The 14,173-nt window shown below is 41.9% G+C and overlaps 1 protein-coding gene across 2 annotated transcripts in view; it reads right to left on the bottom strand.

The window, feature by feature from the left end:
- EP300 (E1A binding protein p300) overlaps positions 1-13,920 on the bottom strand; it is an 89,158-nt gene extending 75,238 nt beyond the window's left edge. For both annotated transcript variants that reach the window (XM_019018610.4, XM_004063524.5), the window contains exon 1: positions 13,626-13,920. In XM_019018610.4, coding sequence (XP_018874155.3) covers positions 13,626-13,719 — 94 coding nt within the window. In that variant the 5' untranslated portion in view covers positions 13,720-13,920. The remainder of the gene's footprint in view (positions 1-13,625) is intronic.
- Positions 13,921-14,173: the final 253 nt, after the last annotated feature.

Genomic DNA, 14,173 nt, shown 5'->3' with positions numbered 1-14,173 from the left:
TCAAACTTTTCTTTCATCTAACCCAGTGGTTGAGTCCACAGGATGAGTAGGAGCTTGATAGATGAAGAGTGGAACAACCTAAGGTGGGGAGAGTAAAAGCTCAGCCAGTTCAGCAATTGAAATAAACAAAGTGGGGAGAACAAAGTGAGTGATGAGGTGGGCAGACATCAGAAGACTCAGAGCGCCAAGGCCAGGTTAGAGATTTGGAATTTTTTAAAAAACGAAACAAAAAAAGAATGGAGTTGAAAACCAAACCTACATAACATTAGTCATTCTAATTCTGATAATGGTTTGGCTAAACACTGAAACTACCAATCTTACAAAGATTTCTTGTTCTTATTGCTTTTGGACACTCCTACTCTTACACTGCATGCTTAAAAAGCATGAAATTTTAAAACTGTAGCTTTTAAAATGAGAAATTTTGTAAATTTTACAAATTTATCAGGTTCCAACAACTTTCCTAACCTCTATTCAGTACTTCATTTAAAAAAGGTACTTTAACCCTCTGTAAATGAAGAATTATCTAATCATATAAACAACCCATCTAGCAAGGAAATAAAGATGTACAAACATTTCAAACTACGTAATTTGAAGGAACATTAAGAAAATTAAAATAAAATATCCATGCTGGAAAGATAGGCAAGATCTCTAATACTCCAAAAAAATTAGGAAAACTTATAAGTTTTATACAAATTTGGATAAAAGATGATAATTATACAAGATTACATAGCTACAAATGCTGACAGCTGTTGAATTTTGAAATCCAATAGAGTGAAAGGGCAAAAGTGCAAGCAAATTTCAAAATATGTACTCTTCACATGGTCCTGCTATCATGACATCAAAAGGTATACTTTGGGAAGAGACTAACTCGAAGTTTATTCTTCTTAAACCCCAACACGCCAGGGGTGGTGGCTCACGCCTGTAATCCCAACACTTTGGGAGGCTGAGGCGGGTGGATCATGAGGTCAGGAGTTCAAGACCAGCCTGGCCAACATAGTGAAACCCCATCTCTACTAAAAATACAAGAATTAGCCGGCTGTGGTGGCATGTGCCTGTAGTCCCAGCTACTCAGGAGGCTGAGGCAGGAGAATCGCATGAACCCGGGAGGCGGAGGCTGCAGTGAGCAGAGACTGCACCACTGCACTCCAGCCTGGATGACAGAGTGAGACTCCATCTCAAAAAAAGAAACAAACAAACAAAAAAACCCAAAACATTTCAATATTGAATTTTTTTTTTTTTTTTGAGATGCAGTTTCGCTCTCGTGGCCCAGGTGCAATCTTAGCTCATGGCAACCTCCGCCTCCCGGGTTCAAGAGATTCCCTTGCCTCAGCCTCCCGAGTAGCTGGGACTACAGGCGCCTGCCACCACGCCCAGCTGTTTTTTTTTTTTTTTCTGAGATGGAGTCTCGCTCTGTCACCTAGGCTGGAGTGCAGTGGCACGATCTCGGCTCACTGCAAGCTCCGCCTCCTGGGTTCACTCCATTCTCCTGCCTCAGCCTCCTGAGTAGCTGGGACTACAGGTGCCCGCCACTATGGGTTCATGCCATTCTCCTGCCTCAGCCTCCTGAGTAGCTGGGACTACAGGCACCCGCCACTACGCCCAGCTAATTTTTCTGTATTTTTAGTAGAGACGGGGTTACACCGCGGCTAATTTTTTTGTATTTTTAGTAGAGACGGGGTTACACCGTGTTACCCAGGATGGTTTCAATCTCCTGACCTCGTGATCTGCCCGTCTTGGCCTCCCAAAGTGCTGGGATTACAGGCGCAAGCCACCGCGCCCGGCCATGCCCAGCTAATTTTTGTATTTTTAGTAGAGATGGGGTTTCACCATGTTGGCCAGGCTGGTCTTGAATTCCTGACCTCAAGTAATCCACCTGCCTCAGCCTCCCATAGTGCTGGGATTACAGGTGTAGGCCACTGCGCCCAGCCTTAAGTCTTTAATTTTAAAGAGATGAAGTGCTTTAGTTGATGAAGAATGTGACCTGGGGCCATGTTTAGAAAATTCACATTGACAATTCACCTTGCTCTTTTTCAATGTATTAATATAGTGACACTTCTTGTGAAAATAACTACATGAGGCCGGGCATGGCGGCTCACGCCTGTAACCCCAGCACTTTGGGAGGCTGAGGCGGGCGGATCGCCTGAGGTCAGGAGTTCAAGGTCAGCCTGGCCAACATCGCAAAACCCTGTGTCTACTAAAAATACAAAAATTAGCTGGGTGTGGTGGCGGGCGCCTGTAATCCCAGCTACTTGGGAGGCTGAGGCAGGAAAATCACTTGAACTGGGGAGGCAGAGGTTGCAGTGAGCCAAGATCACACCACTGCACTCCAGCCTGGGCAACAGAGCAAGACTCTGTATGAAAAAAAAAAAACAAAAAAACTACATGATGAAGACACTATTATTTATTAAAATCCCACCTTAAGAATCAACTCGACATGTTTTATAGTAAGCCTAAATTGTGTGCTAACTTAACTGTCACCGAACATTTCTTGATTTTGAGCAAACCTTGAGATTTGTTACAAGGGAAGGCCTATAGGGAATCCTAGATGGAGAAACATACCCTTTAAAAACAAAACAAAACAAAAACAACAACAAAAAAACCTTGCATATCTGTAAATAACAAGGAGAGTGAATGGTTTCTAAGTTGGTATCTGGTGTATTTTCTACATTTATAACAACTGGCAAACCAAGCATGGATCTTGAACAAAATAAACAATTCACTTTGTTAATTACAATTTACCAAAAACTTCCAAGGCAAATGACAAGCTCATTTCAAAAGAGGTAAATAACGTACTCCTAGTCTTCCTGCCATAGGTTCTACCTACTGCTGCTCTGTACGGTGTTACCAGAATTAGTCTTTCCCCAACCATGTCACTTCCCTGCTCATACAATTCTTATCCTGATGCTAAGATAAATGGCAAATTCCTTAGCATATTTCTCTTTCCACAATAGAACCCCAACATCCTTTCCCATCTCTCTCCCATGAAAAACCCTATCACACAGCGTATATTCTAGCCACATCAGAAACATGTCAGCTTCATCTGAAAAACCCTTCCAACTTTCCCTACTTCTAAGGTATGTTACTGTAATTTCCACCAACCCTGTTCAAATATACATTTTCTCCATGAAGTTTTCCATCAACGCTCCAAACCTACTCTGTCAAAAGCAACCCCTATCCCCTGCCTTTATACAGAACATTTAAAAAACCTTTTAAAGCATAACTTACGGGAAAACTGTGTGGACATGTATACCAACCCCACTGTATCTCTGAAGTCTTTGACAGCAGAAGGCACCTTAATTCGTCTTTACATTGCAAATACCTAAGACTTGGTAGGTATTCAATGTCTGCTGGCTAAAATGAGATAAAGGTGCAGCAAATGAAAAGAGTGACTGACTGCTCAACTCAGAAGAACCACCAACTTCAAAACGCCCCAAATGTAACATCACTACCCCCATCACACCTGCCTACCCACTTCACAAATACTATGCTTCCTATGCTCCCCAATTTATTAAATAATTATCCAGCTGGGCACAGATGCTCATGCCTGTAATCCCAGCACTTTTGGGAGGCCAAGGTGAGCAGATCACTTGAGGCCAGAGTTCGAGACCAGCCTGATCAACATGGTGAAACCCCATCTCTACTAAAAATACAAAAATTAGCCAGGCGTGGTGGCGGATGCCTTTAGTCCCAGCTACTTGGGAGGCTGAGGCATGACAATCGCTTGAACCCGGAAGGCGGAGGTTGCAGTGAGCTGAGATCACACCACTGCACTCCAACCTGGGTCAGAGATTGTCTCAAAATAAATAAATAAATAATAAATAAATCATCACCCAACAAGTTGCTCAAACTTTAAACTTGGGAATTATCCTTGATTTGTCCATCTTACTACCTAACTTCTAATCAATCACCAAGTTCTGGCTGATCATCCATCTTCCCTCAAATCTTTCCACTTCTTTCCATCTTCTGTGGTAAGGGTGGCTGGAACCCTAAAACAGCTGTTTCACTGGTCTCCCTGCCTCCCGTTTTTCCCTGCTTCTTCCCAAACTATTCCTCCTTTTACTTAACTGCCTAAAGCACAATTCTGCCCCATCCATTAAATGGGTAAAATGGAAAGTCTAAATTCCTGTATTATAAGCCCTCCATGATTGGCCCCCTTGCTCACCTCTACAGTCAAGTTTTTGGCTATTCTACCAGTCAGATAGCACTCACAGGTTCCCAGAACAGGATATACCTGGCCTCACACAGTCTCCTTTCTAGCCTGGGCTCATTTTTACTACCCCTATCTCTATCTGTGAGATCCCAAAATCAGACACAATTCCTCAAAGACAGCCGCCAGGGTAACTACTGCGTTAGGTCCTCCTGTTCCTCCCACTATATATGTACTTCCCAAATACAATGCTGATCACACCAGACTCCGTGAATGCCAGTCTTCTTCCCTTATCTATAAACTCCAGGAAGGAAAGAAGGAACAATGTACAGAGGATAAGTGCCTGGCATACAGAAAATGTTGGCCTAATACAGAATAACTGCCATCTTGTCAACTCTTCTACACCAGCATTCTTCAAATTATGGCTCACAAGCCAACAGTGGGTCATAAAAATCAATATAGTAGGCTGCAAACCAGTACTAAAAAAAAAAGAAAAAAAAAAGCAGAAAATATGAGAGTATATTACAAGTAATAAGGGTAAGTATTCTTGTGCATTCTTTGAAACAGAATCTCTAGTGCTACAAGTTAAAGGTAGTTCTTCCTTAAGTGTTGTAAAAAAATTATTTGGAGCACTGCACTGCTACTTTTCTTCTTCCTCCTTTATAAGAAAGTTTCTTAGAGGCAGGCATAGTGGCTCACATCTGCAATCCCAGCTACTCAGGAGGCTGAAGCAGGAGGATAACTTCAGCCTGGGCAACACAGCAAGACTCCATCTCAAGAAAATTTATTCTTTAAGACCCAGGTGGCTGGGCACGGTGGCTTACCCCTGTAATCCCAGCACTTTGGGAGGCCGAGAAGGGTAGATTATGAGGTCAGCAGATCGAGACCATCCTGCCTAACATGGTGAAACCCCATCTCTACTAAAAATACAAAAATTAGCCGGGCATGGTGGCAGGTGCCTGTAGTCCCAGCCACGAGGGAGGCTGAGGCAGGAGAATGGCGTGAACCCGGGAGGTGGAGCTGGCAGTGAGCCGAGATCGTGTCACTGCACTCTAGCCTGGGTGACAGAGCTAGACTCCGTCTCAAAAAAAAAAAAAAGATCCACGTAAGAAAATGAAAAATAGAAAAAATTATGCTTAATTGGCCAGGCACTGTGGCTCTCGCCTCTAATACCAGCACTTTGGGAGGCCAAGGTGGGCAGACTGAGGTCAGGAGTTCGAGACCAGCCTGGCCAACACGGTGAAACCCTATCTCTACTAAAAATACAAACATTAGCCAGGCATGGTGGCAGGTGCCTGTAATCCCAGCTACTTGGGAGGTTGAGGCAGGAGAATCGCTTGAACCCAGGAGATGGAGGCTACAGTGAGCCAGGATTGCACCACTACACTCCTGTCTAGGAAACAGAGTGAGACTCTGTGTCTAAAAAGAAGAAAGAAAAAATTATGCCTAACACAGTTCTTTATCAAGAAGCCATTCTTGAACATTTCTAACAAGAACAATGTTTTCCATTTTCTCATTATGCCTTATCTGCTGATTTTCATTTCTATTACGTATACAAGACATCTTGCATGATAGTATATATAAGATGTCTTGTAAACGTGACATGATATTATATATATGATATATATATATATATACGTGACATGATACAAGATGTCATGATACTATATATATATGGTTGTCCCTTGGTATCTGCTGGGAATTGGTTCCAGAATCCACTCCCTCCACTGCAGATACCAAAATCTGAGGATGCTCCAGTCCCTGATATAAAGGGGACATGTAGTATTTGCATATAACCTACACCCACCCACCCATATACTTTGAATTCTTTCTGGATTATTTACAATACCTAATGCAGTGTAAATGCAACATAAATAGTTGGTGCACTGTATTGTTTAGGGAATAATGACAAGAAAATAAAGTCTGTACATGTCCAGTACAGATGCAACCATTGATTTTTTCCCCTAAATATTTTCAATCTGTGGCTTACTCCACAAACACGGAACCCTCAGATACGGAAGGCTAACTGTACAGTATTTTTCCATTTTAAGCTCTGTTCCTATATTCTTATACTCCTAGAAAACAACATTTGGATAGATAACATAAGGCTTACTCTTAAGACTCCTCTATGAACATCATGCACTTGGCTTTCTCTTTATCCAGTCTATCTATACAGGAGTTCATCCTTATCCCGTTTCATTTTCTGCCATTTCAAACACCTGTGGTACAAAAATATTACAAAGAAAACTGCAGAAATAAACACTAATTTTTGTTGTTTTAGAAACAGAGTCTTGCTATGTCACCTAGGCTGGAGTGTACAGTGGTGTCATCATAGCTCACTGTAACCTCAAAACTCCTGGGCTCAAGAGATCCTCACACCTTAAGCCTCCCAAGAAGCTAGGACTACAGAAGCATGCCATCATGCCTTGCTGACTTTTTAAATTTTTTTTATAGAGATGGTGGGGGGGATGGGGGGTCCCACTACATTGCCCAGGCTGGTCTTGAATGCCTGGCCTCCAGCAATCCTCCTGCCTCAATCTCCCAAAGTGCCAGGATTACACGCGTGAGCCACAACGTTTTGAACTGTGCACCATTCTGAGTAGCCTGATGAAATCTCACCTGACCGGGTAGTGAATCTCCCCTCGGTCTAATGTATTCACCTGTATAAACTACCAGCCATTTGTCACTTAGTAGCCATCTCAGCTTTCAGATTGTCAGACTGACTATGGGGCAGGGCAATGCTTGAGTTTTAAGTAACCCTTATTTTACTTAATGACAGTCCCTAAGTCCAAAAGTAGCAATGACAGCTATTTGGATATGCCAAAGAGAAGCTGTAAATTGCTTAAAGGTGAAAGTTCTTGACTTAATATGGAATGAAAAAAAATTGTATGCGGAGGTTACAAAGATCAAATCTATACATGAAATTGTGAAGGAAAAAAATTCGTGATAGTTTTGCTGTTGTACCTCAAACTGCAAACATCACAGCCACAGTGCATGACAAGTGATTAGTTAAGATGGAAAAGGCATTAAATTTGTGTGTGGAAGACACGGACAGAAGTATGTTCTGACTGATGACAATTATATTCACTACTATACAGGGTTTCAGGTATCCACTGGAGATCCTGGAATGTATCCCGCAAGAATAAGGGGGGACTACTGTATATCCACTAAAAACAAAACAAAAACAGGCCGGGCGCGGTGGCTCATGCCTGTAATCCCAACATTTTGGGAGGCCGAGGTGGGTGGATCACGAGGTCAGGACTTCAAGACCAGCCTGACCAATATAGTGAAACCCTGTCTCTACTAAAAATACAAAAATTAGCCGGGCATGGTGCTGCGCAGCTGTAGTCCCAGCTACTCCGGAGGCTGAGCAGGAGAATCGCTTGAAGCCAGGAGACGGAGGCTGCCGTAGGCCGAGATCACGCCACTGTACTCCAGCTTGGGCAACAGAGCAAGACTTCGTTTCAAATCAAAAAAACAAAAACAACCCCCAAACCATCTACCACTGCTTTCCTTCTGATATATTTAGCAGTAAAGTTAAAAACAGTTAACAATGAACACATACTACACAGAAGCAAGCATAGTCCTAAGCATCTGATAAAGAGAATTCTCATTTATTCCTAACCACAATCCTGTAAGGTGGGTAAGTAAGGTGGATTCCTATAAGGTGGGTACCCACCTTACAGGGCTGTGGTTAGGAATAAATGTGAGGAGGTTGAGCCAGATTAAGTATTTGGCCCAAAGTTCACAGTTAATAAATACAAGCCTGGGCTATGAACTCTAGCAGTCTGACTCCAATACTCATTCTCTTAGCTACTCTCCTACTCTTCAGTACTTTTAGTTTTACTCTCTCTCTCTCAACAAAATTACTTCTAGGGCCAGGCGCGATGGCTCACGCCTGTAATCCCAGCACTTTGGGAGGCTGAGGTGGGCGGATCACGAGGTCAGTGTATGGAGACCATCCTTGCTAACACGGTGAAACCCCATCTCTACTAAAAATACAAAAAATTAGCCGGGTGTGGTGGCGGGCGCCTGTAGTCCCAGCTACTCGGGAGGCTGAGGCAGGAGAATGGCTTGAACCCGGGAGGCGGAGCTTGCAGTGACCCGAGATCGCACCACTGCACTCCAGCCTAGGCGACAGAGCGAGACTCCGTCTCAAAAAAAAAAAATTACTTCTAATTGCTTTGGGACATTTATAAAAAAGAATCTAGATCTAAAAACAAATTATATCCAAATTGCTCAGAAGAGGCTTAACACCTCAATTATTATTTGTCCTAAGCGTTTCTGGGAAAGTGAGCAGTAATTTCCCATGAAAATTTCAGAATGAAACTACCGTCTATTAAGCGAAAAAAAATCACCTGCGAAGTTCAATGTTAAAAAATTTTTTAGCGGGGAGGGGAGAGGGATAGCATTAGGAGATATACCTAATGCTAAATGACGAGTTAATGGGTGCAGCACACCAACATGGCACATGTATACATACGTAACAAACCTGCACGTTGTGCACATGTATCCTAAAACTTAAAAGTATTAAAAAAAAAAAAAATTTTCGCTGGGCGCGGTGGCTCACGCCTGTAATCCCAGCACTTTGGGAGGCCGAGATGGGCGGTTCACAAGGTCAGGCGATCGAGACCATCATGGCCAACATGGTGAAACCCCGTCTCTACCAAAAATACAAAAAATTAGCTGGACATGGTGGCGGGCGCCTGTACTCCCAGCTACAAAGAGAGATTCTGCCTCAAAAAAAAAAAAAAAAAGAAAAATTTTAGACTTGGTATAATTGGTTTCATTTGCCCATTAATTTTACTGCTTGCCTCACTTAAAAAAATATTCAACTTTATAAATCTTCAAAGGAGGAAACCCTAAAATCTGGACAAACATAAAAGTAGCATCTTTTACTTTTCCATTAATTGCTGGGTATACGAATTGGCAGAATAACTCTCAAATTGTTTTTGTAAATATACCAGGAAAAAGTATTTTACACTCCCACTTGTATCTGCAACATTCTTCCTACTCTTTTTTCTCTTTCCTATTTACCACTTAATGTCCCTACAAATACCACTTTGTATTAATTTTCAACTGTTTCCATTTTTTTGTTTTTATTAAATAAAGAAGAGAGAGAAAAGCAAAGAAAAACACAAAATAATGCCAAAAGGCCACCAAGGCAGAAACCCTTTCCTCCCTCCTCCCTATTATCCATTCACTGGACATGCCAATACAATTCCAACCTCTGCTATAGAAGATGAACTCCTGCTGGAATAAGACACCCATATTGTAACGCATTCAAGATTTACAACTTGAAAGTCACTTTATCTCACTATCAACCAGAGACAACCTTCTTGAAGTCCTATAAATGAACTTACAAGGCCTTGAGAATAATTGCCAGAAAAACTTAAAGCACTTTAGTAAAATGTTTTGCAATTTAATACTGAGGAGAGCAATGCCTCACTAAATCAAGGAGCTGTATCTGCAAGACTCCAGAAGCAAACTCTTATGTAAACATTCAAGCCAAAATAAAACATAGCATATCACAAGTTACAGAGCTGGAAAATAAATGGTCTTGATCAAAATGTTTTGGTTAGGATGACGAACCACTAACACAATGGCATTTTAAGAAAATAGAGCTGACAGCCGCGCGTGGTGGCTCACGCCTGTATTCCCAGCACTTTGGGAGGCTGAGGCGGGTGGATCACCTGAGGTCAGGAGTTCGAGACCAGCCTGGCCAAAATGGTGAAATACTGTCTCTACTAAAAAATACAAAACTTAGCTGGGCATGGTTGTGGACACCTGCAATCCCAGCTACTGAGGAGGCTGAAGCAGAGAATCGCTTGAACCTGGGAGGTGGAGGTTGCAGTGAGCCAAGATCGCGCTACTGCACTCCAGCCTGGGCAATGAGAGTAAACCTCTGTCTCAAAAAAAAAAAAAAAAAAAAAAAAGTAGAGCTGACATTTTAAAAAGCCTTACCACTTCTCCACTGTGTACATTAATCTACTGGTCAAAAGGCAGGTATACTTTACACACTATCTGCCCTGTGTCTTTGAAATGGGGGAAAAACTCAAAAAACAAAAAAGCACAAAACCCAGGGCCACAAAACTGTACCAAGACCAGAAGGATCTTTACCCTACTTAATTATATGCCAGATCCTAAAATCCTATCTTTCCAGGTGCTTTTTAAGTGCATATGGCATTAAGCGTTTACGAAGCAGTGACAAAACATGTTCACTGAGTAATGAAGACAACAGATGACCCTCATCATTTCCATCACTCAGATGATCAGAAACAGCTCCAAAAGATATTTCCAGGATTTGCCTAACATTAACTTTTCTAGTCTTTTGGTCATTTTTACAAAAAAAAGTTTACAAGTGGCTTTCATAATCTTTTTTTTTTTGGAGGGAGAGGGAGAACAAAATGTCATTTCTCAAATGATTTGTTTTACCCTAACCATACCAAATGAAATAAAAATTTCAATGGATCAAATGCAAATACTGAAACAGGAACATAAAGGTGTGAAGGCTACAAATAAGTCTTCTCTTCCCCATCCCAACACGTAAAAGTTGAGTTTAACCTAAGTTATTTGAATCAACCTGGAAATTTTTTAGAAGAATATCTGAGTATTAAACAGAAATTCAGAGGTTGAGACTTAAGTACTAATTTGATTTGTAACACTTTAGCATGTCATCCCATTGGATTCCAGTTTTCTTTCCTTTAAAGCTGACATTAGAACGCTCTTGGTGGATATATTTGCATCATGAGATTTGCAAGCCTAAATCACTTTTTTAAAAAAAGTCTGTAGGCGCTAGAATTTCGGGCTTATTTCAACCAGTTCTAGACAAAAACCATAATATCAAGAAATATTTTTCTTTCACATTTATAAAATACCCAAGTGACAACTCAAAAATCAAAAGTTACAAGTTAGAAACTTAAAAGTTTTAAAAGGTGATGTGCCTCCAATAAAAGTTACCTGCAAATATATTACAAACTGCAGAATGTCAAAAAAAAAAAAAAAAAATTTCAAGATATAATGGTACCTCTGGCCGGGCGGCTCATACCTGTAACCCCAGCACTTCGGGAGGCCAAGGTGGGTGGATCACTTGAGGGCAGGAGTTCGAGACCAGCCTGACCAATATGGTGAAATCCTGTCTCAACTAAAAATACAAAAATCAGCCAGGCGTGGTGGTCTGCGCCTGTAGTCCTAGCTACTAGGGAGGCTGAGACAGAACTGCTTTAACCCAGGAGGCAGAGGTTGTAGTGAGATCGCACCACTGCACTCCAGCCTGGGTGACAGAGCGAGACTCCATCTCAAAAAAAAAAAAAAAAAAAAAAAAATTACAATAGTACCCAACTTGAAGTAAGTTAACAGAGGGACAGTATTTTCTTTATACTCACTTCTCCCCTTCCCCAAACCCAGACTCCCAGACTGGTTACAATTAAAAACTGTACACCAAAGAATTCCTGGAGTAGAATCTTGATTTGGGGAGGGGGGTAAAGTTAACCCTCATTACAAAATTTAGAAAAGTAACTAAGATAAACTCTTAGCATTATGAGTGAATGAATTAATCTCAATGTTGAGAGTTTTTTTTTAAACTATAAAAGCCCACTTAACACATTTAAAACTCTTGTAATTATTCAAAGATATTTCAAGTAGCAAAACAGACCGACATGGAGAAAGTAGTAGCACACCTGAACAGAAGTATTTAAATACAGCTCCAAGACGAAACTGCTCAAATCAGGACTACTCAAAGTACACAAAAAAGTTTCCCCTACGTTCCAAGTCACTGGCTAACTCCAATGTAAAATCGACTACCACGTTACACCAAAACTAAAAAGCAAAAACTACCACATTACACAAATACGAAAGAAACACCACAAAAATCTACAGGTGATTAAGTGTCTAAAGATGATCTAAAAAATGTTTCTGAACGGCACTTTAGTAGGTGCAAAGGAATACAACGACGTTTGTGTATGTGTATGAATTCTGAAGGAAAAAAACAGCTAAAAAAATCCCTGGAGACTACAGTACCTTCATAGAATAGGTACAGATCAAAGTTCATGCATAATCAATGTTACAAGCCTTAGGTAGAGGAACTCTGCAAGATTCCTACTTCTCAATTTTTGCAGGTTAACTTAAACTCATTTCACATCTTTCTTATAAAAGCAACGAATTCAAAGCATTAGCTCTGTCTTCCCATTTTCACCCTCTGAAATGAAGCCTATTTAGAAACATGCTCTCGAAGTTCTCTACAAACTCAAAGGGTACATTTAACTCCATTATGCACTCTCACTGGCAGATGGAGGGATGACGCTGAGCCTGCTCTCAGGGAGTTAAAGAGATGCTCCGTAGTAAAGGGGAACATCTTGTGGACTGTCAGATGGCCAGCCATTCTTCATCTTCATTATCCCAGCAAAGAAAAGGTCCTTACCCATCAGTATAACACCATTAAACTAACTGTAAGAAAAGAATGAAGGGATGATGGAAGAAGTCTCCCTGAACTTCTCCTGACAAAGGAGCTAGTCCACAACTGAATGAACTAAAGAATCCGTAAAGCTTTTAAACGAAAATCCTGATCTCCAAGTATGTTTAAAAGTGTAAAAAGACAAAGACACACACAAACACCAAATCTAATGCACATTTTAAACTTCTGTACAACCAGTTCATGTTTGTAGTTCATGATTGGAACTCTTTCAACTTCTAACCTTGATTTCCAGGTACGTAACTCCACAAAATTGTTTATCTTTTTTATTTCCCCTAAAATGAGAAAGTGACTGCAAACTGCAAAGAACATGCCCCTGTTCTCCCAACCTAAAAACCCAGAGTTTCAGACATTTTGGTCTCACACCAAAGAACTGGGAGATGTGAAATGAACTGCGCTCCGTATTGATTCTTAAAGCAAATAAGAAGAAAAAGGAAAAAAAAGCTAAGAATGGTAGGTAAGATAAAAGAATTGTTAAACTTCACCTCTAACCTGAAATCTTGGACCTCGCACACACAAAATCAAGATTTTTTTACACCCTATTCCTCAACAGAAAATATTCTGCAAAGGAGAGAAAATTTCGAAGAGTGGAAAGTAGAGGAAACACAGTAAGTACAGTAAGGAGAAAGGATTCGAAATTCATTTGCCAAGAACAAAAAAAATGAAACTTAAATTGCATAGGAGCTCTTACACACAAATACATTGGCATTTCCCAAATTAAATTGCATGAGAGCAACAATACAGGCCATTTCTATATAGCACCCACTTACGAGCTCTAATTCCAGAACACACACCGATATGACATAGTGTTGCAATCAATGTATTAGGAGGCAAAGAAAATGGTTGGGCTACTGGACGTCTTCGACCAGCTCATTCAAATACCTTTAAAATTAATTAAGGGGCAGGGAACTAGAGAGAAAGGAAGAAAAAAAAAAAATGGAAGAATAAAGGCGCACCGAGTAGAAAAGATTAAAGGGAACGTGGAAGGCCGGGGCTGCCGAAACTAACCTGTGCCATCGCTGGCGGACGCCGAGAGGGCCGGAGATGAGAGTTTAGGCCGCTTGGCTGAAGGCGGCCCCGGTTCCACCACATTCTCGGCCATTTTTAATTCTTTCGGAGATACAAGCGAGGAAAACCAGAATCCTCAGGAAATCTCTTCTTCGGCCCGGGGTCCCCGCGCCGCACCCAGGGGTGGGCTGGGGGGCTCCGACGGCACCCGAGGGGGTGGGGGAAGTTCCTTTTTCTTTTTGCCGGGTCGCAGTGGCTGGAGAGGGATGCGGACTCGATAGAAAAGGTAAGGGCAAGTGCGAGGGGCTGGGCCTGGGCCCAAGCCCGGAGGAGGGCACAAGAGCACAAATTCGCCGAGCGCGTCCGCTGCGGCGAATTCCCGAGAACTCGCGGCTCTAGAGGCGCAGTCCCCGGCCCGCCACGGCCGGCCCCTGCCCAGCCGAGGTCTCTCGGAGCTCCGCCGCCGCCATCAGCCTCTTCCTCCTCGGCGCTGTCCTCCTCCTTCTCATCGCCACAAGGAGGCGGGGGCGAAAAGGGGGGAGAGGAGG

The sequence above is a fragment of the Gorilla gorilla genome, chromosome 23 (assembly GCF_029281585.2).
Source record: "Gorilla gorilla gorilla isolate KB3781 chromosome 23, NHGRI_mGorGor1-v2.1_pri, whole genome shotgun sequence".
Taxonomy (NCBI): domain Eukaryota; kingdom Metazoa; phylum Chordata; class Mammalia; order Primates; family Hominidae; genus Gorilla; species Gorilla gorilla.
This window is presented reverse-complemented; position numbering and strand designations above follow the sequence as displayed.